The following is a 23,776-nucleotide window of genomic DNA, read 5'->3' as shown; positions in this document are numbered from 1 at the left end:
TCTTATGTAGCTGTTCTTGGTGTCAAGATGTTCTAGGGAGGAGTAAATGGAAAGTGGTATGGCATCTGACATGGATCTGTTGGTCCGATAGGCAAATTGGAGTGGATCAAGAGTAGTGGTGAGGCTGGAGTTGATTAATGCTATGACCAGCCTTTCAAAGCACTTCATGACCAACGAAGTTAGGGCCACTGGGCGGTTGTCATTGAGACATGCTGCATGAGCTTTCTTAGGAACAGGGATAATGTTGGCCCTCTTGAAACAGGCAGGGACAGTGGCCTGCTGCAAAGAGAGGTTGAAGATGTCAGAGAAGACCTCTGCCATGCTCTGAGTGCATGGTCTTTAACTCCATCTGGTCCCATCACTTTCCTTGGATTCACATGAAGGAAAACTGACCTGACCTCTGATGCAGTAAGTGTTGGGTTAGGTTCATCAGGACTTGTTGGAATAGGCATTACCTCTCCGCAGACATTCTGCTCAAACGGAGCATAGAAGGAGTTGAGACGATCTGGTTGTCCATTAATAACTAGAGAATTGCTGGATAGAAACTAGTTCCCCTCCAAAACAAGCAATACCCGAATTTGGAACTATGTCACTGTTCCTTCACTGTTACTGGATCAAAATCCTGGACCAGCCTCACATGAAGTGCAAAGATTCAAATGGTATTCCTCACCACTCTCAGGGGCTACAAATGTTAGCCTCTGGCTAGCCCACATCCAGTGTACAAATAAATATATGTTGCCGAAGCTTTTTGTCTTTCAATTATCAAGGCAAAGACAAAAAATCCGAATTTCAAAATCAGCAACCGTGTGCAACGAACAACTTGGTAAAACGTCTCTCTTTTTCAGCACTATTCAAGTTTTAGAACACCAAACAACAAAGTTGCTTGCAGGCAATAAAGTACAAAAATAAACAAAGAACTGCAGGCGCTGAATATTTGACAGGAAAACAGAAATAGCCGGAGAAACTCAGCAGGTCTGGTAGCATCCTTGGAAGGTAGAGTTAACATTTCAGGTTCGGACTCTGAACTCCAAACAATAATTCTGCTTTCTGTCCACAATTGCTGTCAGAGCTGCTGAGTTTCTCTAGCCATTTCTGTTAATGAATAAAATACAAAGAACGGATTCATGGACAGGAGAGGGTTGATAAAGCTCAATCATAAATTGTAGATGACCACAAGATTCAGACTCACCTGTCCCGGTTTGGGTGACAGAAAATCAATCACCTCCCTAACCATCACAGGTCTGTGCCAGCACGGAGGCGAAGTTGAACTTTTCTCCCTTTCTTGCGAGTTGGTGGCCGGGTCCAGCCAGGCTGGACCCTCTGTATGGTGACCCTCCCGAAGGATAGCCGACTGGGAGATGCCCCTTCTGCAGGCCAGAGGCGGCAGATTCCAGCAGCAGCTGGCCAGGCCTGGGGGATTGGCCAGGGGAAATCTATGGGTACCCAGCCAGATTGCAGCAGCTCTGACGGCCCTGCAGCTCCTCATGACCCAGGAGGGCATGATATTTATCTGGGGAGGAGGACAATTACCCGTAACAGAGCCAAGTCGGCGTGTTTTTACAACCGAGCCGGAAACACTGCGGTTAGGCAGCGCACATGTTTTCTCCTCCCCGCCCCCTCTCTCATTCTGGAATATTGGACGTAAACATCACCGCTTAAGTTTCGTATCGATCTTGTCATGACCATTAAGAAAATCCGCTTCCTAAAATATCGCTGACAGGACAACGTCCGCCCATTTAACATCCCTGAATTCGGATTTGTTTTGAACGCCTTAATCCCTGTCCAACAATACTATTGCGACCAAGAGGCCTGGACTACCGCCTAAAATAGTGGGCCCATATAGTTATGAAAGACATGTTTCATTCTCGACTTGAGAAAAGTTACAACTACTTGCAAAAAGAAATTTTAAAATGCAGTATGGGGGGAGGAGGGTGAGATCGCCGATGAATCCGTCTCCCAGTGAGAGCTTGGGAGGCAGGTGAACATTTTTCACAGAGAATAGTCGCCCTGAGGGTGATAGAGGGGACGCCCAAGGCGCCGTGAGACAGTAATGGGGGGAGAAGGGGTCCCCACTGGGACGGTAATCGAGGAGGCATCTATACTACTGTCAGTCAGAAGGGGCGCCCCACCCGGACGGTAATTGAGGGTACACTCGCTCGACATTAAGAAGTTGGGTAAAAACAATGACTGCAGATGCTGGAACCCAGATTCTGGATCAGTGGTGCTGGAAGAGCACAGCAGTTCAGGCAGCATCCAAACTGCAGCGAAACGTCCGTCCCACCCGGACGGTAATCGTGGAGACACCCCAAACCGTCCGACGCGACTGTCGTTGGGGTGGAGTCGCTGGGCGGGCGATGACGTCACGCGCAGTCCCCGACCAATGGGAGGGCGCGCTCGCGGACGGGGACGGTTGGGGTTTAAATTTTTTTTGGCGGGATCCCTTGGAACTGGGGGTCACGGCGGGAGCGACTGAGTGATGGGTAAAATAGACAACCCGGTGAGTGTATAAATAACCTCCCTTTCTCACACCCCCCCCCCCCTTCTCCCCCTACACCCCGTTTGCGCGGATCGCAGTCACGTACATTTGTCTCTCTATGTGAAAGCGGACGCTGGGACGTCTGAATGTCAGGAGAAGGCTATGTCAAAAATGGGCTCTGGGTGGGTCGTTCTTCCAACACCCGCCCCAGGACCTCCATCTTCTTCCCCACCCCTTGTCCCCAGTAACCGGTAGGGAGTGTGAAGGGACCCGGTCTGCTCCCACAGGCTGTGTGTCCGATGTAAAGGGACGGTAAAGTCGCCAGAGGACGGTGAGAGCTGTTGTCCCGACTGGTGGTGGAGGTCAGAGGTCACGCGGCACCAGGTTACAGTCCAATAGGTTTATTTGAAACCACCAGCTTTTGGGAGCGCTGCTGTTTCCTCAGGTGAAGTGCCTGATGGTGGTTTGACCTGAGGGTCACCACGCCTCCTCAGAAAAAAAAGGGGTTGGGAAGGAAAGGAGAGTCCTCAGCTGATGAGGGAGGTGAAACCCACCCTGTTGATATTTATTATTCCGCATTGCAAACTTGCCTTTTAACCATCTGGGATAACTGGTACGTATAAACGTATTTGCCGCTGCACCCAAACACTGTGGGAGATGTGAAATAGCCAAAATGTCGTACTCCGCGAGGGACTGGCTGCACCTGAGGTGAGACAGTTTCACCAATGACCTTGCGAGCTTTAAAACTGATATTTTCCACTCATGGTTCACATCACTAAAATTACAGCCATGCACCCTCAGCTGCCATTGCCATTCCTGTACCTTCTGCTTTTGGCTTTGTTGGCATCAAGTTCTTGTGTCCCAAGAATGGCCCCATAGCACTTAAATTGGTAACTTTGTTTCTATCTGAGATGCTCTTCGCAGACCTAATTTTCTCTACAGCTATTACAGACTGTACCGATGGTATTCAACATTCTTGAATGTAGGCAATGATGTGGCAACCAGATTAGATCGTTGCTTTTTATTTCCTTTTCCGTTGATTGATGGAATTGATATTGACCAGAAAAAGGTAGCATAATTCCACTGATTCTCCTTCAAAAGACTTCCATATGGATTAATTTGCATTCAACTGAAAGATCAAATGGGACCACTCTCAATTTGCTGTCTCATCTGAAAGATTAAATGTGATAGCTTGGTGCTTTGTAATAAAATCAGAAAGGACTAGTGCAGCAGATCAGGCAATGTCTGAAGAGAGAAACATTTAACTTTTCAAATCAAATGACTGCTGCGTTCTTCTATACTGCACTGGAGTGTCATTTCTGTTTTATTTTAATGTGCTTATGCCTAGAGTGGAACTTGTACTTGAAATCTTAAAGTCGTAGAGATGTAGAGCATGGAAACTGACTCTTCAGTCCAACCCGTCCATGCTGACCCCAGGGAAAAGACTGCCTATTTATCCTATCCATGCCCCTTAATTTTGTAAACATCTGCAAAGTTACCCCTCCACCTCCGACGCTCCAGGGAAAACAGCCCCAGCCTGTTCAGCCTCTCCCTATAGCTCAAATCCTCCAACCGTGGCAACATCCTTGTAAATCTTTTCTGAACCCTTTTAAGTTTCACAACATCTTTCTGATAAAATCTTGTGCTTAAACTTATTTATTTGTGGGAATGTTAGTGTCGCTGCCGTCTTCTGGCGACTTTACTGTCCCTTTACATCGGACACACAGCCTGTGGGAGCAATGTTAGTGCATGGTGATTAACCATCATGTCTGTGACTGGCTGTAAAAGTTGTTCCTTTTTTTTCTCAACAGAAGCTTTTTAAATGGAAGTTAACTAATTTGGTGCAATCACGACTTTTAATATGGTGGGCAAGGCCTTGGACCTGCCTGAGGAGCCTGTTGGTAGTATCTCAAGGAACTTTCAAAATCGTGATTGTCATTTCAGTAGTCTCCGTTTGACATTTTGCTTATTAATGTATATAATGTGGGCATTACTGACTGGGTCAGCATTTATTGTCCATCCTAGTTGCTCTTCAGTTGGTGCTGGTGAGTCTGGTTAAATTACTGCAGTTCATTTGGCATTGGTAGATTTGTGATGCTGTTAGGTAGCGGTTCCAGGATTTTGACCCAACGGCACCTGAAGAAATAGCAATATATTTCCATGTCCAGATAGTGAGTGGTTTAGAGCGGACCTTGCATGTGGTGTCATACTCGTATAGCTGTTGCCCTTGTCCTTCTAAGTGTTAATGGCCATAGGTTTAAGAAGTGTTATCTAAGGAAGCTTGGTGAATCTCTGTGGTTTATCTTGTAGATGGTACACACTGACGGTTTAGCCAGCGGTTGAGAGTATGGATTTTGACAATCAAGTGAGCTGCTTTGTCCTGGATGAACTAAAGCTGCTTGGGTATTGTTGACATTGTACTCAGCCACTTAAGTGTGAAATATTTCACCATCCTCTTCACTTGTGCCTTGCAGATGGTTGGTAGCCTTTGGGGGGTCGGGAGGTAAGCTATCCATTGCAGGATTCCTAGCATCTGATATCCTCTTGTAGCCAAAGTATTTATGTTACTTATCTAATTCAGGTACGATAAGTGACCTCCAGTATCCACAGCTACCTTCCTTTTGTGCTTGACTTGACTCTGTGAAGACTCTTTGCTTGGGCTGCTTGATACCACTCAGACAAAATAGATTAACTCAAGGTGAGAGTGACTCTTCAATTCAGGACTCTATTTGATCATGTCTGAACCAAGGATGTAAGGAGATCAGGAGCTGACTGGCAGTGGCAGAACCCAAATTGAGACTTCATGAGAAATCTATTGTAAAGTAAGTGCTCTTGATGACCTCTGTAATTTTATTTCTGATGGAGAGTAGACTGGGGTGGCAATTAATCGAGAGTGTGGTGCTGGAAAAGCACAGCCGGTCAGGAAGCATCCAAGGAGCAGGAGAATCAACGTTTTGGAATAAGTCCTTCATGCTCGAAACATCGATTCTCAGTCTCTTTGGATGCTGCCTAACCGGCTGTGCTTTTCCAACAATACTCTGTCTCGACTCTGATCTCCAGCATCTGCAGTCCTCACTTTGTCCTGGCAGTTAGCTGAGTTGGATTTGTTCTGTACATATTTTCAGGTAGTTGCTAGTGTTATAATTCTAATGGAGCAGCTTGAGTCAGGGTGCAGCAGATTCTGAGGCACAAGCCTTCAGTACTATTACTGGAAGTTGTTAGGGCCAATAGCCTTCATACGACTGAGCTGTTTCTCTCCCCTTCTGTAGTCTGTCTGGGGTCATCTTTTGTCTGGAAGGGTTTTCAGGTGCCTATGAGGGCATTGATTATTTCCCCAAGTAAAAGTCCAAGCATCCCACAGTGCTTTTTATCTTACTTGACACTGGTCTGGTGATTGAGATGGTCATTAAAATTGATTGTCTATTGTCTACTTGTCTTGCACATAACCTTTAACTGTAGGCAATGCTTTCATAAAATTACCTAAATGTATTTTTTGATTTTTCTAGGAAAGAAGTGTATGAGCTGCATTTATAAAGAAGAGTATTTGTGTGCAGTTATGCGTTCCACTGAAAATGATGTGTGTAATCATGTGAAAGTTTTTGTCCGTGTCCGGCCTGAAAACGCAAGAGAGCAGAATGAGAAGCACCACAAAGTTGTACATGTAGTTGATAGGCATATGTTGGTTTTCGATCCCAAAGAGGAGGAAATTAACTATTCTTATGGCTGTAAAGTTCGGCACCGTGACTTAAACAAAAGAAAAAACAAGGACCTACAATTTGTCTTTGATCGAGTTTTTGGTAATGATTCCTCACAGTTGGATATATTTGAAGAAACAAAATCAATACTGGAGAGTGTTTTCAATGGATACAACTGTACAGGTAAAGTATTAAATAATTCCTATTTCTTAAATTTATCTAGAATGTCTTGATATAAATATATAGGGCTCAGAAACAAAGGATAGAAAACACTTGTCAGAATTGTATATATGCTCCCAAAATCCACAAGTTGTATTGGGCAGAGTGTAAACAAAAAAATTAAATGCATGTACAACAATTAAACACATTAATCATGAGATAGGTGGGGCTTAGCTTTGGGGAGAATATGACGCAACACATAATTTTTTATGTAATGTTTCCATGGGAAATCTATTAATTATGGGTTTTTTTTAAAAATGGGAAATCCAGTTACCTGCTTGTTCCAACCCTTAATGATAACATTATCAAACCACAAAATGTGAGTTTGCACTGTTGAACACAATACAATATAGGAGCAAATTACTGCAGATGCTTGAGTAGGCCACATTGAGTGCACTGAATACAATACATGACGTTGGCAAGGTAGAAGTGAAATGCTGCTTCACCTGGAAACATTGTTTAGGTCTTTGAATGGTGAGCAGGGAGGAGGTGAAGGGGCAGGTGTTGCAATCTCTGCAATTACATGTGAAGGTGCCTTGAGAAGGCGGGGTGCTGTTGGTGGTCATGGAATGGACAAGGGTGTTCCGGAGGGAACAATCCCTGTGAAATGCAGATGGGGAGTGAGGGGATGATGTGCATGGTGGTGCCGTTTTTCTGGAATTGCCTGAAGTGACGGAGAATGATCCTTTGAATTCAGAGACTGGTGGGATGAAAAGTGAAGAGACAAGAGACCCGATCACACTGTTGAGATGATGATAAGGGGCAAGGGTGGAAGCACAGGTGATGGGTCAGATGCAGTCGAGTGCCCTGCCAACCACAGTGGCTGGGAAACCATGGTTATGAAAGAAGCAAGCCATGTTAGCAGCATTGTGTTGGAAGGTGGCATCATTCAAACAGAAAAGACATAGACGAAGAAACTGGAAGAATAGGATAGTCCTTGCAGAACGTGGGGTATGATGAGCTGTAGTGAACGCCCCTTCCCATACTGATAGCAGCATAATTGGGTCCTCCTTGTCTTCACTTTTCACCACACCAGCCAATGCATTCAAAGATCATTCTCTGCCGTTTCAGACATCTCCATCAGAATGTCACATCTTTCCCTCACTCCCTCGCCGGCATTTTGCAAGGATTGTTCTCTTCAGAACACCCTCGTCAATTCCATGGCCACCAACAGCACCCCACCTTCTCAAGGCACCTTCACATGAAATTGCAGAGATTGCAACACCTGCCCCTTCACCTCCACCCTGCTCACCATTCAAAGGCCTAAACAATGTTTCCAGGTGAAGCAGCATTTCACTTCTACCTTGCCAATGTCATGTATTGTATTCACTACACTCAATGTGGCCTACTCAAGCATCTGCGGTAATTTGCTCCTATATTGTATTGTGTTCAACAGTGCAAACTCTTTCACGTTTTGTCCATTCCACAGACTACCGTTTCACCACCACCCTGCATATCATCCAAGGGCCTTAACAGTCTTTCCAGTTGAAGCAGTGTTTCACTTGTACTTCCTCCAGATTGTGCTTTGTATTCACTGCAGCTGATGTTGCCTACTCTACATTGAAGAAACCAAAGGCAGATTGGATGACTGCTTTGCAGAACACCCTCTGTGTGCAAGCATGACTTCAACCTTGCTTTAGCCAGTCATTTTAATACCTGCTCACATGGCCACTTGTCTGTCATCTACATGCTGCAGTGTTCCAGAGAATCAATGTGCAAACTGGAGGGACAATATCTCATCTTCAGACTAGGCGCTTTACAGTCTTCAGGACTTCACATTGAGTTCCACATCTTCAAATTGTGAACCAACTCCCATTTCTTCCCTTCCTTGTTACGTTCTCTGTCGCCATCTCATGTCTTCTGTCCCCTCCCCTCCACCCCAGTGGGACTGCCATTCTTTCAAGTCTGGCAGTTAGACACACCATTGTTCTGCCATTCTCACTTTCTCATTTCTTAATCTGAACTAGCAACATTGTTTCTCCACCACCACTCTACACTTACTATCCCCACACCATACAGATGGCACCCATCCCCTAACTAGAGCATAAATTTTGCCCCTTCCACACTTCACTTCAACTCTGATGAACAGTCATTCAGACTCAAAGCATTAGCTTACCTTCTCTCTCCTTGAATGCTGTCTGACCTACTGTGTTCTCCAGCATTTGTTGTTTGTTGAACATGACACAAAATTGAATAGTTTTCAGTTGAATTAAAATTTAGTATTCAGTTTTAATTAGATTTATCATCTACTGTTGAATACACAGTAACTATATTTTTTAAAAAATATAGTCTTTGCATATGGTGCAACAGGATCTGGAAAAACGCACACAATGCTAGGATCAGCAGGACAACCTGGGGTGATGTATCGAACTATGAAGGCATTATACAATCGAATAGAACAGATGAAAGATGAGAAATGTTGTGATGTTGCCGTCTCCTATCTGGAGGTGAGATTTAATATTTTCTGAAGGTTTTCTTGCAGGTATTGAATTATACTTGTCACATGCATAAACTCCACTGGATTTCGCTATATTATAGCACTCTCCACTTCCTATTGTTTGTGTAAAAGCTAACTACGCAGTTTTTTCTAAAAACCTTCAACCAACATTGAAGGTTAGTGAGTTTTGAGAAGATTTTGTAGCTCAGGTTGAGGTTCTGGATGTAAGCTTGCTCATTGAGCTGGAAAGTTCACTTTCAGACATTTCGTCACCATATTAGATAACGTCATCAGTGAGCCTCCAGTGAAGCATAGGTGTTAGTGACCCACTAAATATTTGAGTTTTAGAGTTGGTGATTTCATTTCCTGTGGTGATGTCATTTTCTGTTCTTTTTCTCAGAGCGTGGTAAATGGGGTCCAAGTCAATGTGTTTGTTGATGGAGTTCTGGTTGGAATGCTATGCTTCTAGGAATTCTTGTGCATGTCTCTGTTTGGCTTGTCAGAGGATAAATGTGTTGGCCCAGTCCAAGTGGTGTCTTTCCTCATCTGTATGTAAGGATACAAGTGAGAGTGAGTCATGTCTTTTTGTGGCTAGTTGATGTTCCTGTATCCTGGTGGCTAGTTTTGTGCCTGCTTGTCCAATGTAGTGTGTGTTACAGTTCTTGCAAGGTATTTTATAAATGGCATTAATTTTGCTTGTTGTCTGTATTGGGTCTTTCAAGTTCATTGGCTGCTGTTTTAGTGTGTTGGTGGGTTTGTGGGCTACCATGATGCCAAGAGGTCTGAGTAGTCTGGCATTCATTTCTGAGCTGTCTTTGATGTAGGAGAGAGTGACTAGGGTTTCTGGGCATGTTTTGCCTGCTTATTTAGGTCTGTTGCTGAGAAATTGGCAGACTGTGTTCATTGGGTACCCAGTCTTTTTGAATATACTGTATCGGTGATTTTTCTCTGCTCTGCTTAGTTCCTCTGTGCTGCAGTGTGTGGTGGCACATTGAAATAAAGTTCCAATGCAACTTCATTTGTGAATGATGGGATGATTGCTTCTGTAGTTCAGTATTTGGTCCGTATGTGTTGTTTTCCTGTAGATGCTGGTTTGAAGTTCTTTAGTGGCTGTTCACTCTACTATGGCAGTTTGTTGTTGATGTCCTCTTCTTTAGTGAAATTTATGCCAGTAAGGGTAATATTGATGGTCTTGAAGCATTCCTCTACTTTGTATCGTTGAGTGATGATAAAGGTGTCATCCATGTAGCGGACCCAAATTTTGGGTTCGTTAGTTGGCAGAGTTATTCAAGTCTCTGCATTACTGCCTCTGCTAAGAATCCTGATATCGGAGATCCCATGGGTGTTCCATTGGTTTGTGTGTAGATTTTGTTGTTGCAAGTGAAGTGGGTAGTGAGGCATAGGTCCACTAGCTTGACAATGTTTTCCTTGCTGATGAAGTTTGTGGTGTTTGGTGTACGTGTCTTTGATTCTTCGAATAGTGTAGTCAGTGTTTCCTTGGCCAGGTTGATGTTGATGAATGTGAGCAGGGCTGTTACATCAAAGGAGACCATGTTTCATCCTCTTCTATCTTGGTGCCTTTGGTGTTTAGGAATTCTTGGGTGGAGTGGATGGAGTAGCATGAGACTTCTATCAAGTGTTTTAGTCTTTGGTGTAGCTCCTTGGCTAATCGGTACGTTGGTGTTCCGGGTAGCAAGACTATTGGTCTGAGGAGTACTCCTGGTTTGTGAATTTTGAGTCATCCGTAGAAGTGTGTTGTGTTGCATCCAACTGATTTCATTTTATGAAAGTCTGTCTGTCTTAATTCTCCAGATTTCTTAAGTTTTTTTTTAATAGGGCTGTGATTCAGTTCTCTAGTGTGGGGCTAGGTTTATTGCCACATGTTGTTGTCTACAAGCAATGCATTCACCTTCTTAATGTAGTCCATTCGATTTAAAATGACTGTCAAATGTCCTTTGTCTGCAAGTAGGATAACAATATTTTTATCTCTTTTTCAGTCCTTCTAGTGCTTTCTTTTCTTGTTTGTTTCCTTTCTCCTGCTTAATGTTCATGTGACTGTCTGATGGTTTGCTGGGTGTCTTCTGTGAGTTCGTTGTCTTTCGGTATTGCTTCTAATGCTGCTAAGAAATCTTTCCTGTCCGTATCTGGAAGTTGTAATTTAATCATCTTACAAATCTTCTCAAATCTCGCTAACACCAATTGGCGCAATACGCTAAAACTGGCCTGAAAATGAAAAACCAATGCCATCCGTCAGAATGTCACCTGCGATCAGTTATACTTCCTGCACGAATGCCTACGGAAACAGGTGCTACCTAAATGCACCTTTGACTTCTTTGAAAAAAATACATTTTGGCAAAGCTTTTTTGCCTTGCATTCATCAAGTCAATTCTAAAGAATATCATTTGAAGGAGTGAGCCAGTCCTTCCACTTAGAGTGCTGATCGATTGTCAAATGAACTGATTACTTGGTGGTGTTGTCATGGAGGATATGTCAATTAATGTTAGTGGACACTTAATTTAAACAACGTTTGACTTTTTGAAGCGGGCAGATTGCCCCTGAGAAGTCAGTCAATGACCTGACTAACGAATCTGTAACTGTTAGCTATTCTGTTAGATTCAAACATGCACAGTGCATATGCACATTTTTTCTGTTTACATAGAACAGAGCCTTGTATATTTATGTATGTAGCTTCCTGTACACCTGCTTCCCTCGTTTGTAAAGTAGCATGAGCTGGACACCACAAAGGTGGGAGGGTTGGAAATGTGAATCGCAAAATTAGCAGCATAATTAGCTGAAGTTCATAGCAAATACAAATCAGAATAGTTTTCACCTGGATTTCAGACTGAAAATGCATATTAAAATCCCGTCTAACAATAATATTAATCCCTATGGGTACAATAATAGAAGAAGACATTTCTCACCACCTTGAGTACTGCTGTTATCACTGTTCTGATTTGGGTTTCCTGTTTGTGGATGGCAGTTGTCAATATGATGATATTGTAATGTTTGAAGGGAAAGATTATGCTGTGACACTTGAACTGGTGTGAGGATTCAGAATTGAATAGAATAAACTACGCAAATGATGGTACAGGATTATAGCATTCTTACACTAGACTGAAATATGTTTCAAAATCACGATTCTGAAATAGCACATTTAACAGGCAGATAACACAGGAATATCAATGGGACACGTAAAAACTAGAAATTGATTTCTCATCATTTCAGTAAACTTCATTGATAAACATTCCACAGAAGTTAATTCTTCTGAATCCAATTCATTTATTTTAAGATATAACTGGCTTCTTTCGTTAACCTCCCTATATTTGTTTAAGCGATGAGATCAAGGTATATAGATCAGTTGTGTGGTTGGTGATCCCTCGATCTTGTTATTTAATGCACAGAAAAACTTGCATTTTTCCTCCAGTGCCCTGCTTTTACTCAACCAACACAAAAGTTATATATTCCTTGAAATATCATCACAAGCTTTCCTCTAATCTATTTAGTTCCTCCTTTATAGAAAACAAAGAAATATAAACAGTAGAGATCTGAAACAAATAAACTGCTGGAGAAACTCAGCAGGCGTAGCAGCATAGAGTCATAGAAATATACAGCACAGAAATAACCCTTTGATCTAACTTGTCCCTGCTGACCAGATACCCTAAATTAATCTAGTCCCATGTGCCACACTTGACCCATATCCCCCTCAACCTTTCTTATTATATGCCGATCCAGATGCCTTTTAAATGCTGTAATTGTACCAGCCTCCACCACTTCCTCTGGCAGCTCATTCCATACATGCACTACCCTCTGTGTGAAAAAGTTGCCCATGCGACCCTTTTAAACCTTTACCCTCTCAATTTTTAAACCTTTGCCCTCTAGTTTTGGAAAAACCCTTGTCTGTTTACCCAATCCATGCCTCTCATGATTTTATAAACCTCTATAAGGTCTCCCATAAGTCTTCGATGCTCCAGGGAAAATAACCCCAGCTTATTCAGCCTCTCCCCATAGCTCCAACCCTGGTAATGTCCTTGTAAATCTTTTGTGAAGCTATTCAAGTTTCACAACATTCTTCCTATAAGTAGGGAGACCCAAGTTGCATGCTGTGTTCCAATATGCCACATCATGACCTCCCAACTCCTGTATTCAATGTACTAACCAATAAATGCCAAACACCACCTTCACTATCCTATCTACCTCGGATCTACTTTCAAGAGTCTATGAACTCCAAGGTGTCTTGATCTAGCAACACTCTCCGGGACCTGACCATTAAGTATATAAGTCCTACCTGATATGCCTTTCCAAAATGCAGCACCTCACATTTACCTAAAATAAACTCCATCTGACATTCCTCAGCCTGTTGGCCTATCCGATCACGATCCCGTAGTACTCTGAAGTAACCTTATTCGCTGTCCACTGCACCATCAATTTTGGTGTCCTCTGCAAACTTGCTAACATACCTTCTCTGTTCACATCCAAATCATTTATGTAAAATGACACAAAGTACTAGACCCAGCACTGATCCTTGTGGCACACCTCTGGTCACAGGCTTCCAGTCTGAAAAGCAGCCCTCCACCACCACTATCTGTCTTCTACCTTTTGAGCCAGTTTTGTGTACAGGTAGCTAGTTCTCCCTCTTCCGTGTGATCTAACTGTCTGCTATGAGAAATCTTGTCAAATGCCTTATTGAAGTCATTTGGATCACCTGCCCTCATCAATCTTCTTTGCTGTCTTTTGAAGAAGTAACAATCATGTTTGTGAGACTTCCCATACACAAAGTCATGTTGACTGTCCCTAATCAGTCCTTGTATTTCCAAATATGTGTAAATCCAATCCCTCAGAATACTCTCCAACAACCTGCCTACCACCAATGTTGGGCTCATGTGTCTATAGTTTCCTGGCTTTTCCTTACCATGTTTCCTAAACTGTAGAACCATGTTAGTCAACATCCAGTCTTCCGGTACCTTGCCTGTGGCTGTCAATGATACAAATCTCTCAGCGTAGGGCCCAGTATTCACTTCCCCAGCTTCCCACAGAGTTCTGGGGTACACCTGATCAGCTCCTGAGGATTTTAAGATGTCTGGCGGCACCACCTCTGTGTAATATGGACGTTTTTCAAGAGATCACTCTTTATTTCCGCACATTCTCTATCTTCCATATCCTTCTATGCATTAAACATTGCACAATATTCATTTAGTATCTCCTCCACCTACTGCAGTTTTGCTGGCATCTGCTGATCTTTAAAGAGCCCCTATTCTCTCCCTAGTTACACTTTTGTCCTTAATGTATTTGTACAATCCCTTTGGATTCTCCTTAACCCTATTTGTCAAAGCCAACTCGTGTCCCCTTTTTGCTCTCCTGATTTCTTTCTTAAGTATATTATTAATACTTTTATACTCTTCTAGGGAATCTCTCGATTTCTGCTGTGTATATCTGTGAAAAGGCATCACTCCTTCTATCTCGGTAATTCAGCCCTTGCTTCTCTGAATCTGGAAGCTGCCTCCTGCAATTCCTCTGTGTAAAACTGTAGCAAAACATTTAGCAGTTGGCTGCAATTCAGTACAGCTCCTCTATTTAAGAGGAACAAATTGCCTTTAAAGTTGGAGGCTTGTTAGAATGTGTGCTGGTATCTTCGATTATACAAGCAGGTCCAATAAATGAGCAGGCAGCATTAAGTTTGCATGCTGTCCGGCTCATCCTGAATTGTCATAGGCAGATCACATTATAACCTCCAGACAAAAATAGGAACAGATGTACTTTGAGCTGACAGTGTTTGATAGTGTAAGGAGCACAGTTTAATTGATTCAACTCCATAGTTGCCTTACTAAGCAATCAGTATTTAATTGCTTTTCAGCATATAATTCAGGATAGATGATAAATTTGCTGGCTTCAGTTTCGAAGTGTGCTTGCTAAGTATTACTTTCCCATCATAAGGTGCAATTATTGATTTGAGGCTCCTATTGGAGCAGGAAAAAAAGTGAGTGATGTTCAAGGAAGAGAAAATACTTTTGCAAACGAACCAAAGAGCTAAGAGAAAATGCCCTATAATAAGTCTCCTCTACATCAGTGTAATGCAGTATGCTGATCAGGAAATGTGTCCAATTTTATTGTTTAAAATTGAGTTAACGTATGCCCAGTGTGTTACTTTTCTGAGCATGCTGGTTATTTTTCAGATCCTGTTACGTCTATTTTCTTCACACTTTGGATTAAATACACAGATCAGCTGTGTTTCTGTGCTTAAAGTGAAGTATCCCATGAGACCTCCTTAATGGCTGAGTATACACATCCAGAGAACAAAGTTGTATATCTAAGAGCTTCTGTCATCATTTTTGGTATCTCTTAAATTAGCTATTTTCCGCTGGAACAATAATTTGAGCTACAGTTTGTTTTCGTCCATATTGAATTCTACATCATTAGCTAATAAGAGTTATCACTGATCATTCCACACTTGATCATTCTGCCATGTCTGTTGCAGATGCAGGCATCTGAACTTCATTGGAAGACTAGATTGAAGTTACCACTTTGTGATGGAAGTGGGGGAAGTTAGAAATTGGCATGGGAGAGATGGGAATGACCATGATAGATTAAAAATGCATCAGTTTAACAGGTTCTGTTCACCATAATAAGTACAGATATGTGAAGTGAAGCTTACATATTGTAATTCTGATGAAGTTTAATTTATTTTAAGGTTTACAACGAGGAAGTCCGGGATCTGTTGACCAATTCTAGGTCTCTGGCTGTACGGGAGGATGCTCAAGGTGGAATCATTGTCCAGGGATTAACACTACACAAGGTAGAATTTTTCAAAAATTATGATCGTTTCAATGAACCCAAACTGAGAATCTTTTTGTCCTGACCAGTTTTTGGAATAAACATTTTTTTGAAACGTAATCTGGCAATTCTCCTTTATCGAGAATAGCATCAAGGTAAAGAAGATAGGCTATGCAGAAAAAGGCCATTTAACCTGTTAAGCCTGTGCTGATTTGCTGCAAGAGCACTATTGCTGATCCCACTCCCCAGCACGTTTCTCTAGCCTTATGTTTGTTTGTGTAGCTAATGTAATCAAGTTTTAAATTCTGTTAAATGCCACCTTTCAAAACTGTTCTTTGCAATTATTAGAATCCCTACAGTGTGATAACAAACCATTCAACCCAACAAATCCACACCAACCCTCCAAAAAGCATCCCAGCCAGACCCTCCTCCCTACTCTTCCCTCCTCCCTACTCTTTCCCTGTAATCCAGCATGTCCCATGGCTAACACCCCAAACCTACACATCCTTGAACACTATGGGCAATTTAGTATGGCCAGTTCATCTAGTCTACACATCTTTGGACTGTGGGAAAAAATCTGAGCACTTGGCGAAAACCCACGCAGACACAGGGAGAACGTGCAAAACTCAAACAGACACTCGCGTGAGGTTAGAATCAAACCCAGGTCCCTGGCACTGTGCTGTCTAAACCTTGACTTGAATTTATCCAGATATTGAATACTTTTGTAACTGGAAAGTACTTCAAGCAATTCTTGCACTCTTGACAAAAACTTGTTTACCTACCTCAGGTGTATTTAGATGAAGCAGTAGTGCCATGCTGTAATATAGCTTATTGTATACAGCATTAAGAGTCAAGACATTTAGCCCATCGAACCTGCACCTTCATTTATTATGGCCGCAGTCAATCAAACACTTAAGTGCCTTGTCTTCATAATCACGATAATTGAATATTCTTCAATTTCTGCTTTAAATGTACTCAAAGACTGAGTTTCCACAGCCCTCTGGGGTAGATAATTCCAAAGATTCCCAACTCTGATTCAAACAATTTCTCCTTATTTCAGTTGTAAATAACATGCCTTTTTTTTGTTGTACTTCCTGGTCTTGGACTTCCCATACCAGGGGAAATATCTTTCCTACATCTGCTCTTCTAATCTCTCTCACAGCTTTTCTACTGTCTGTTGCCAGTTTGACTCCCTTTCAATTTGCGTTTCCCCTCGGACCACCATCCCTTGACAAGCTACTTTAGACAAACTCCAACAGCATGAGCAAATTTCCTAGTGAGGATGTTAGCCCCAGTCCTATTGAGATGTAACCCATCCAGCTTGAGTATGCCCCATATACACCAGAACTGATCCTAGTGCCTCAGAAATCTGATGCCCTCTCTGAAACCATTTTTTGAGCCATCTGTTCAATCGACTGATCCTGTTGTTTTGTGCTTACTAGCACTTGGCACTGGGATGTGTCCTGAGATTACTTCTGTTGAGGGTCTGCTTTTCTCTTCCTAATTTCAATCTCTTCCAAACTCCCTACTTTCAAAACCACCTCCCTCTTCCTACCTATGTTGCTGGTACCAATATACTCCAACAAAACAGCAAAGTGTATGGTATGGTAAAAATATGACAAATTGTTTTGACACCAGAAGCACAGTCTCTTTCTCAAATTAAAACAGCACTTCACCTTTTCAATATTGACCTTAAAATTGTGAAATGTGTTGGGGGAAGGGGGTATCTGTGGTGCAGTTATAGTATCATAACATCTGCAGTAATAATTAATAATTTAACATGTAACAACATATGAGTAGCTTGATTGGAAAATATTTTTTAAAAAGGCATCAGAAAGCTCACATGTAGGGTCTGACTGAGCACCACTAACACAAACAAATGAAATCATCATTAGTGGGGTAGAACTCTTGTAGCACCAGAATAGTGTCCCTGTCTTTGAGCCAGGATACTTGGGTTCAAGTCTCACCTGCTCCAGAAGTGTGTAATAGCATCTCTGAACAGGCTGTTTGGAAAATGTGAAATGGCTGAGGTGGTCTAACTTAACCTCCCATCCTTGGTGGGTATAGCTAACATACTTAACAATGTGGGTTTGGGATTTTAATGTTGTTCCTTACCTGCCTATCGTCAAATGTTAATCCTTGAATTTTCACATTAGTGGCAAGGCAGAAAAAGATATTGGGACTGAAAGATTACTGTTGTCCATGGCATAATAATAATTTATTTAATAATACAAGAAAATTAAATCTCAAAAATATTTTGAGTATTCTGTTTTAAGATCTCAATGTTTTTGAAAGAACTACTGACTGAAGTTTAATGCCTTTCTGTTGTAACAATCCTTTGTAGCCGACATCATCAAAGCAGCTCCTTCAGATGTTGGATTATGGAAATAAAAATAGAACTCAACATCCAACTGATGTCAACTCCAATTCTTCACGTTCTCATGCTGTCTTTCAGGTAATTCTGTGAATCGAAACTCAATTCATTATTGCTTAATTATAAATAGGTTTTATTGAAACCTAAGTTAGTCAAGGACTTTTATCTTTAATCCAGCTGTTTTTATCACTAATGTGACTTTTAAACTTGCCAGCATATATTAAACATTGCATTTGTGAAAAATAAGCATAATATTGTACAGTGTGACAGATGTTTAAAAAATCATGGAATAGTTACTAGATCATTTCTTTTGGCTGCTGGTATCATTGTATGTGCATATTTTATGCAGATTTATTCGATAATCAAACTTTAATGTAAAGTAGTGTAACTAGTCTTGTTAACTTTGGTCATCCTGGATGTGAATCCTGGTGCTTGTTCTGAGAATTAAATAACATGCCTGAGAATAAAGCGGCCCACAAGTTTTATATGGTCATCAGGTATAGGATCAGGACCGAGTTTTGCTCATTGTGTCTACTTTGCCATTTGATCATGGAAGAAGGAGGTAGCAATAGGCACCAAACGAGAAGCCATTCTGCAGAGGTTCTTCAGGAAGCAATTCTGATTTCAGTGCTGAACACTGTGCAAAACTTCTTTGGCTCAAAAATGGTGAAATTAAGTCTTATTTACTCCTGTCATAAGTGCATCAGCTGAGCAAAATAAATAATTTCTGATCACCAAAGTTGTTATATTTGTGTTTCTGTTTCCTTTCAGACTACCTTTTAGGAATGCAAGCACAATCTTAAAGCTTGCCATTTACGACGGAGTAGGGAATATTGCTGAGGCTGTCTACAGGATAAAAGCATTTTGACTCATTCCCTCCTGCCAGACATGGGCAGGAGGAGCAAACTTGAGATTTTGCACACATTATGGGTAGCCTGATTATCTTTTTTAACTTTGTGCATGCAGTCAATGACATTCTTCATTGTGCTCAGCCTATGCAAGTCAATGATCTTTTGAGAGATGGGGTGTTAACATAAGCATAGAAACTAGGAGCAGGATATGGCATTTGGCCTTTTGAGCTTGCTCTGCCATTCAGGATGATTGCCGATCCTCTATCTTCCAGGCATAAAACTCCCATTGATTTACAGCTGCTTGCTTTTGTTGTCGAGTCATTTTGGAACCTACCATCCTTTCTCCCTTTGAGCCCACAACTTCTTTATGATCATAAGATATAAGATCAGGACAGAGTTTTGCTCATTGTGTCTACTTTGCCATTTGACCATAGCTAATATGTTTCTCAACCATTCTCCTGTCCTCTCCCTGCAACCTTTGTGGCAATGTGTTCTATAGATTCACCACCATCGAGCTGAAGAAATTCCTTGTCATCCCAATTTGAAAGGTGATCTATTCATTCTGAATTTGTGCCCTTGAGGCCTAGTCTCTCCTACTAGAGGAAATATCATCCCCTATGTCTGCTGTTTCCAAGCCCCTTAGTATTTTGTACATTTCAATCAGATCCCTCTAGCCCCTATCTTTCTAAACTCTATCAAGTACAGGCCCAGAGGACTCAACCACTTCTCCTAAGACCAGTCCTTCTTCATTCTTGTTAACCTCCTGTAGACCCCCTCCAAGGCTAGCACATTCTTCCTTAGATATGAGTCCTAAAACTGCTCACAATATTCCAAATGCTGTCTGACCAGAGCCTTCTGCAACCTCAGTAGTACATCTTTGCTCTTGTATTTTGGCCATTTTGAAATGAATCACAGTTAGGAAGGCAAATGTAATATTAGCAATGAATGTCTGCATTTTAACCCTGAGAGAATTCTGAACTTTGACTCCAAATCCTTATGTGTCTCAGGTGTTCCTAATTTAGTGACCAACCTTGTCAATCTGTGCTGCAATTTATGCAAACTGTATCTAATAGGCTTCCTCAACTGTGCAATGTCATCATCCTCCAGTATCATACCCGCATCGAGAGCAGTTTAGAAAAAAGATGATCTTGGTTTTTCTTGGTTCTATTTCTTCTATCCTGCTGATGTATCCACTTTCTCTTGCAATGGAGTGATTATGAAGGAGTTTCTAACATCATTACTGGTATTACTAGTAAATAATGTAAATTCACTTGCACCCCTCAATTCACCAACAGTTCCAAATTCCATATCTTTCTTTGATCACTGTTACAATGTTCTTGTTCTGTTAACACATTCAATTCCAAATTCATTTCATCGTTCATCAAATGAATGCATTATGAAACAAATCAATTTATTGTTTATCCTCCTAGTGCTTTGTTTGAAACAATAGAAGCTGTGACATTGGCCATCACAATGGTTTTCACAAGTGTGCTGTTGGAGGTGACCTATACCATGTTAGAAAGGGTAGATCTGAACTTGGTGCACAGCTCTATGTTGAGTTGGGTGGACTCCTCCATATTTATCCATGTTGAGTGCAGGCTTTCCAATGCGCCAAAAATGTTGATGTTTATGCCACTCAGCCACCTTTTTATTGCTTGTACTCTGAAAATCCTCTCCAGATCCTCCACAGTGGCATTACTGTGCGATCTTGTCCTCTGGAGTGCTGGCACCTTTAGTATTGTTATTTTCAAAAATTCACTTTTGGGCCTTACTAGCTGAACAACATTTCTTGCGCATCCAGGCTACCCTTCTGAAGGTGTTGGTGAACTGCCTTCTTGAACTGCTGCAATCTACAAGCTGTAGGTTAATTACAATGTTGTGGTTCTGTTCGTCGAGCTGGAAGTTTTTGTTGCAAACGTTTCGTCCCAGGCTAGGCGACATCATCAGTGCTTTGGAGCCTCCTGTGAAGCGCTTCTTTGATGTTTCTTCCGGTATTTATAGTGGTCTGTCCTTGCCGCTTCCAGTTGTCAGTTTCAGCTGTCCGCTGTAGTGGTTGGTATATTGGGTCCAGGTCGATGTGTTTGTTGATGGAGTTTGTGGATGAATGCCATGCCTCGAGGAATTCCCTGGCTGTTTTCTGTCTGGCTTGCCCTATGATAGTAGTGTTGTCCCAGTCGAATTCATGTTGCTTGTTGTCTGCGTGTGTGGCTACTAGGGATAGCTGTCCGTGTCGTTTCATGGCTAGTTGATGTTCATGTATGCGGATTGTTAGCTGTCTTCCTGTTTGTCCTATATAGTGTTTTGTGCAGTCCTTGCATGGTATTTTGTATACTACATTAGTTTTGCTCATGTTGGGTATCGGGTCCTTCGTTCTAGTAAGTTGTTGTCTGAGCGTGGCTGTTGGTTTGTGTGCCATTATGAGTCCTAAGGGTCGCAGTAGTCTGGCTGTCAGTTCTGAAACGCTCCTGATGTATGGTAGTGTGGCTAGTCCTTTTGGTTGTGGCATGTCCTCGTTCTGTGGTCTTTCTCTTAGGCATCTGTTGATGAAGTTGCGTGGGTATCCGTTTTTGGCGAATACCTTGTATAGGTGTTCCTCTTCTTCTTTTTGCAGTTCTGGTGTACTGCAGTGTTTTGTGGCCCTTTTGAATAGTGTCCTGATGCAGCTTCGTTTGTGTGTGTTGGGGTGGTTACTTTCATAGTTTAGGACTTGGTCTGTGTGTGTTGCTTTCCTGTATGCCACACTACCATACATCAGGAGCGTTTCAGAACTGACAGCCAGACTACTGCGACCCTTAGGACTCATAACGGCACACAAACCAACAGCCACGCTCAGACAACAACTTACTAGAACAAAGGACCCGATACCCAACATGAGCAAAACTAATGTAGTATACAAAATACCGTGCAAGGACTGCACAAAACACTATATAGGACAAACAGGAAGACAGCTAACAATCCGCATACATGAACATCAACTAGCATTGAAACGACACGACCAGCTATCCCTAGTAGCCACACACGCAGACAACAAGCAACATGAATTCGACTGGGACAACACTACTATCATAGGGCAAGCCAGACAGAAAACAGCTAGGGAATTCCTAGAGGCATGGCATTCATCCACAAACTCCATCAACAAACACATCGACCTGGACCCAATATACCAATCACTACAGCGGACAGCTGAAACTGACAACCGGAAGCGGCAAGAACAGACCACTATAAATACCGGAAGAAACATCAAAGAAGCGCTTCACAGGAGGCTCCAAAGCACTGATGATGTCGCATAGCCAGGGGACGAAACGTTTGCAACAAAAACTTCCAGCTCGGCGAACAGAACCACAACAATGAGCACCCGAGCTACAAATCTTCGCACAAACGTTAACTACAATGCCTTTAGGGAGGGAATGCCAGGATTTTGGCACAGAGACACCGAACCAACAGCAATACATTTCTATGTAAGGATGGTGGGTAGTTTGGAGGGGAACTTGCAGGTGGTAGTGTTCCCATGTCTGTCTGGATGGTAGTTATCATGAGTTTCTAAGAATCTTTGGTGAATTTCTGCAGTGCATCTCATAAATCGTCCCTCTGCTGCTACTGAGCATTGGTGGTAGAGGGAATGGATGTTTAAAGATGTGGTACCAATCTGAGACAGTCTAACTACCACCACTCGACGTTGAATGGTGTTACCATCACTGAATCTTCCATTATCACATACTTGAGCTGACCTTTGACCAGGATCTCAACTGGACTCCCCACATAAACAGAACAGTGGCTGCAACAGCAAGTCAGAGGCTAGGAATACTGCAGCAAGTACCTGACCAGCTAACTCCCCAAAGTCTGCCCACCATCACAAGTGAGGACTGTGATGGAATACTCTCCTCTAGTGCAGGTGAATATTTTCTGCATCCTCACTGGTGCAATTGCACCCTTCCTAAAGTGCAGTGACCAAAACTGCACAGTACTCCAGCTGTGGTCGAACTGATGTTACATACAAATCCATCATCACCTTGCTATTGTTTTCAATGCCCTGATTATTAAAGTTATGTGTCCTTTTTATCTCTCTTAACGAACTTATCCAACTGTCCTGCTGCCTTCAAAGATCTATGGCCATGCACACGACAGTCTTCCTCTTTCTTCCTTTGTGCTTCTTAGGGTCCTATCATTCAAAGTGTAATTCCTTGTGGGAATGGTCCCTCAAATGCGTCACCTCATTTTTCAGGATTAAATTTCATTTGCTTTAGCCCGTGTGCATTTTTTTTAATTCATTCATGCAATGTCAGTGTTGCTGGCTAGGGCAGCATTTATTGCTGATCCCTAATTGCACAGGGAGCAGATCAGAATCAACTATCTTGCTGTCTGTCTAGAGTTATATAGGCCAGAACAGGTAGCAACAGCATATTTCCTTCCTTGAAGGACATTAGTGATAGTCTTTTCTGAGAATTTACACCAGTTTCATAGTCCTCATTATAGTTTTAATTCCAGATTTTATTGAATTCAAATTTCTTTATCTGCCATGCCATTTGAACGTGTGACCCCAGTCGGAGTCTCTGGATAAATAGTCGAACAGTAATACCATTAGGCCATTACCTCCAGCTTTTCTTTCCACTGTGTTTACCCCACACCAATTTGTGTCATCTGTGAGCTTGATGATCATCTGTCCTACATTCATGACTAAATCATTAACACACACTACAAACAGCAAGGCACTAAGTCCTGTGGTGCACCGTGAATACCAGCTTCCAATCATGAAAACGCCCTTCAACAATCGCCCTTTGCTTCCTGCCACTAAGATATATTTAGAATTCACTTGACCAAATTGCCTTAATTGCCATCGGCTGTAAGCTTTTTAACCTGTCTGCATTCAATACCTTGTGAAGAATGGAAAGTTTTGGTAATTGATAGGGATGTAGTCAAGGAAGCAATGGATGAGACTGTGTGTGTGTGTGTATGTGT

General features: G+C 42.1%; 2 protein-coding genes across 3 annotated transcripts in view; one reads left to right on the top strand and one right to left on the bottom strand.

The window, feature by feature from the left end:
- The window catches only part of mettl15 (methyltransferase 15, mitochondrial 12S rRNA N4-cytidine), a 151,901-nt gene extending 149,456 nt beyond the window's left edge, over positions 1-2,445 (bottom strand). Inside the window, exon 1 of the mRNA XM_060839098.1 lies at positions 1,190-2,445. Within this exon, the coding sequence (XP_060695081.1) occupies positions 1,190-1,501 (312 nt within the window). The 5' untranslated portion in view covers positions 1,502-2,445. The remainder of the gene's footprint in view (positions 1-1,189) is intronic.
- kif18a (kinesin family member 18A) overlaps positions 2,441-23,776 on the top strand; it is a 93,211-nt gene continuing 71,875 nt past the window's right edge. Inside the window, exons 1-5 of one of the 2 annotated variants that reach the window (XM_060839096.1) lie at positions 2,441-2,497; positions 5,983-6,354; positions 8,680-8,837; positions 15,513-15,617; positions 17,940-18,050. In XM_060839096.1, the coding sequence (XP_060695079.1) occupies positions 5,994-6,354; positions 8,680-8,837; positions 15,513-15,617; positions 17,940-18,050 (735 nt within the window). In that variant the 5' untranslated portion in view covers positions 2,441-2,497; positions 5,983-5,993. Of the gene's footprint in view, positions 2,498-5,982; positions 6,355-8,679; positions 8,838-15,512; positions 15,618-17,939; positions 18,051-23,776 lie in introns of those variants that run through there. The other variant, XM_060839097.1, reaches the window with a different exon arrangement.

The sequence above is a fragment of the Hemiscyllium ocellatum genome, chromosome 18, assembly GCF_020745735.1.
Source record: "Hemiscyllium ocellatum isolate sHemOce1 chromosome 18, sHemOce1.pat.X.cur, whole genome shotgun sequence".
NCBI classification, from domain to species: Eukaryota; Metazoa; Chordata; class Chondrichthyes; order Orectolobiformes; family Hemiscylliidae; genus Hemiscyllium; species Hemiscyllium ocellatum.
Note: the sequence above shows the minus strand (reverse complement) of the source record. Positions and strands in the feature narration are given on the sequence as shown.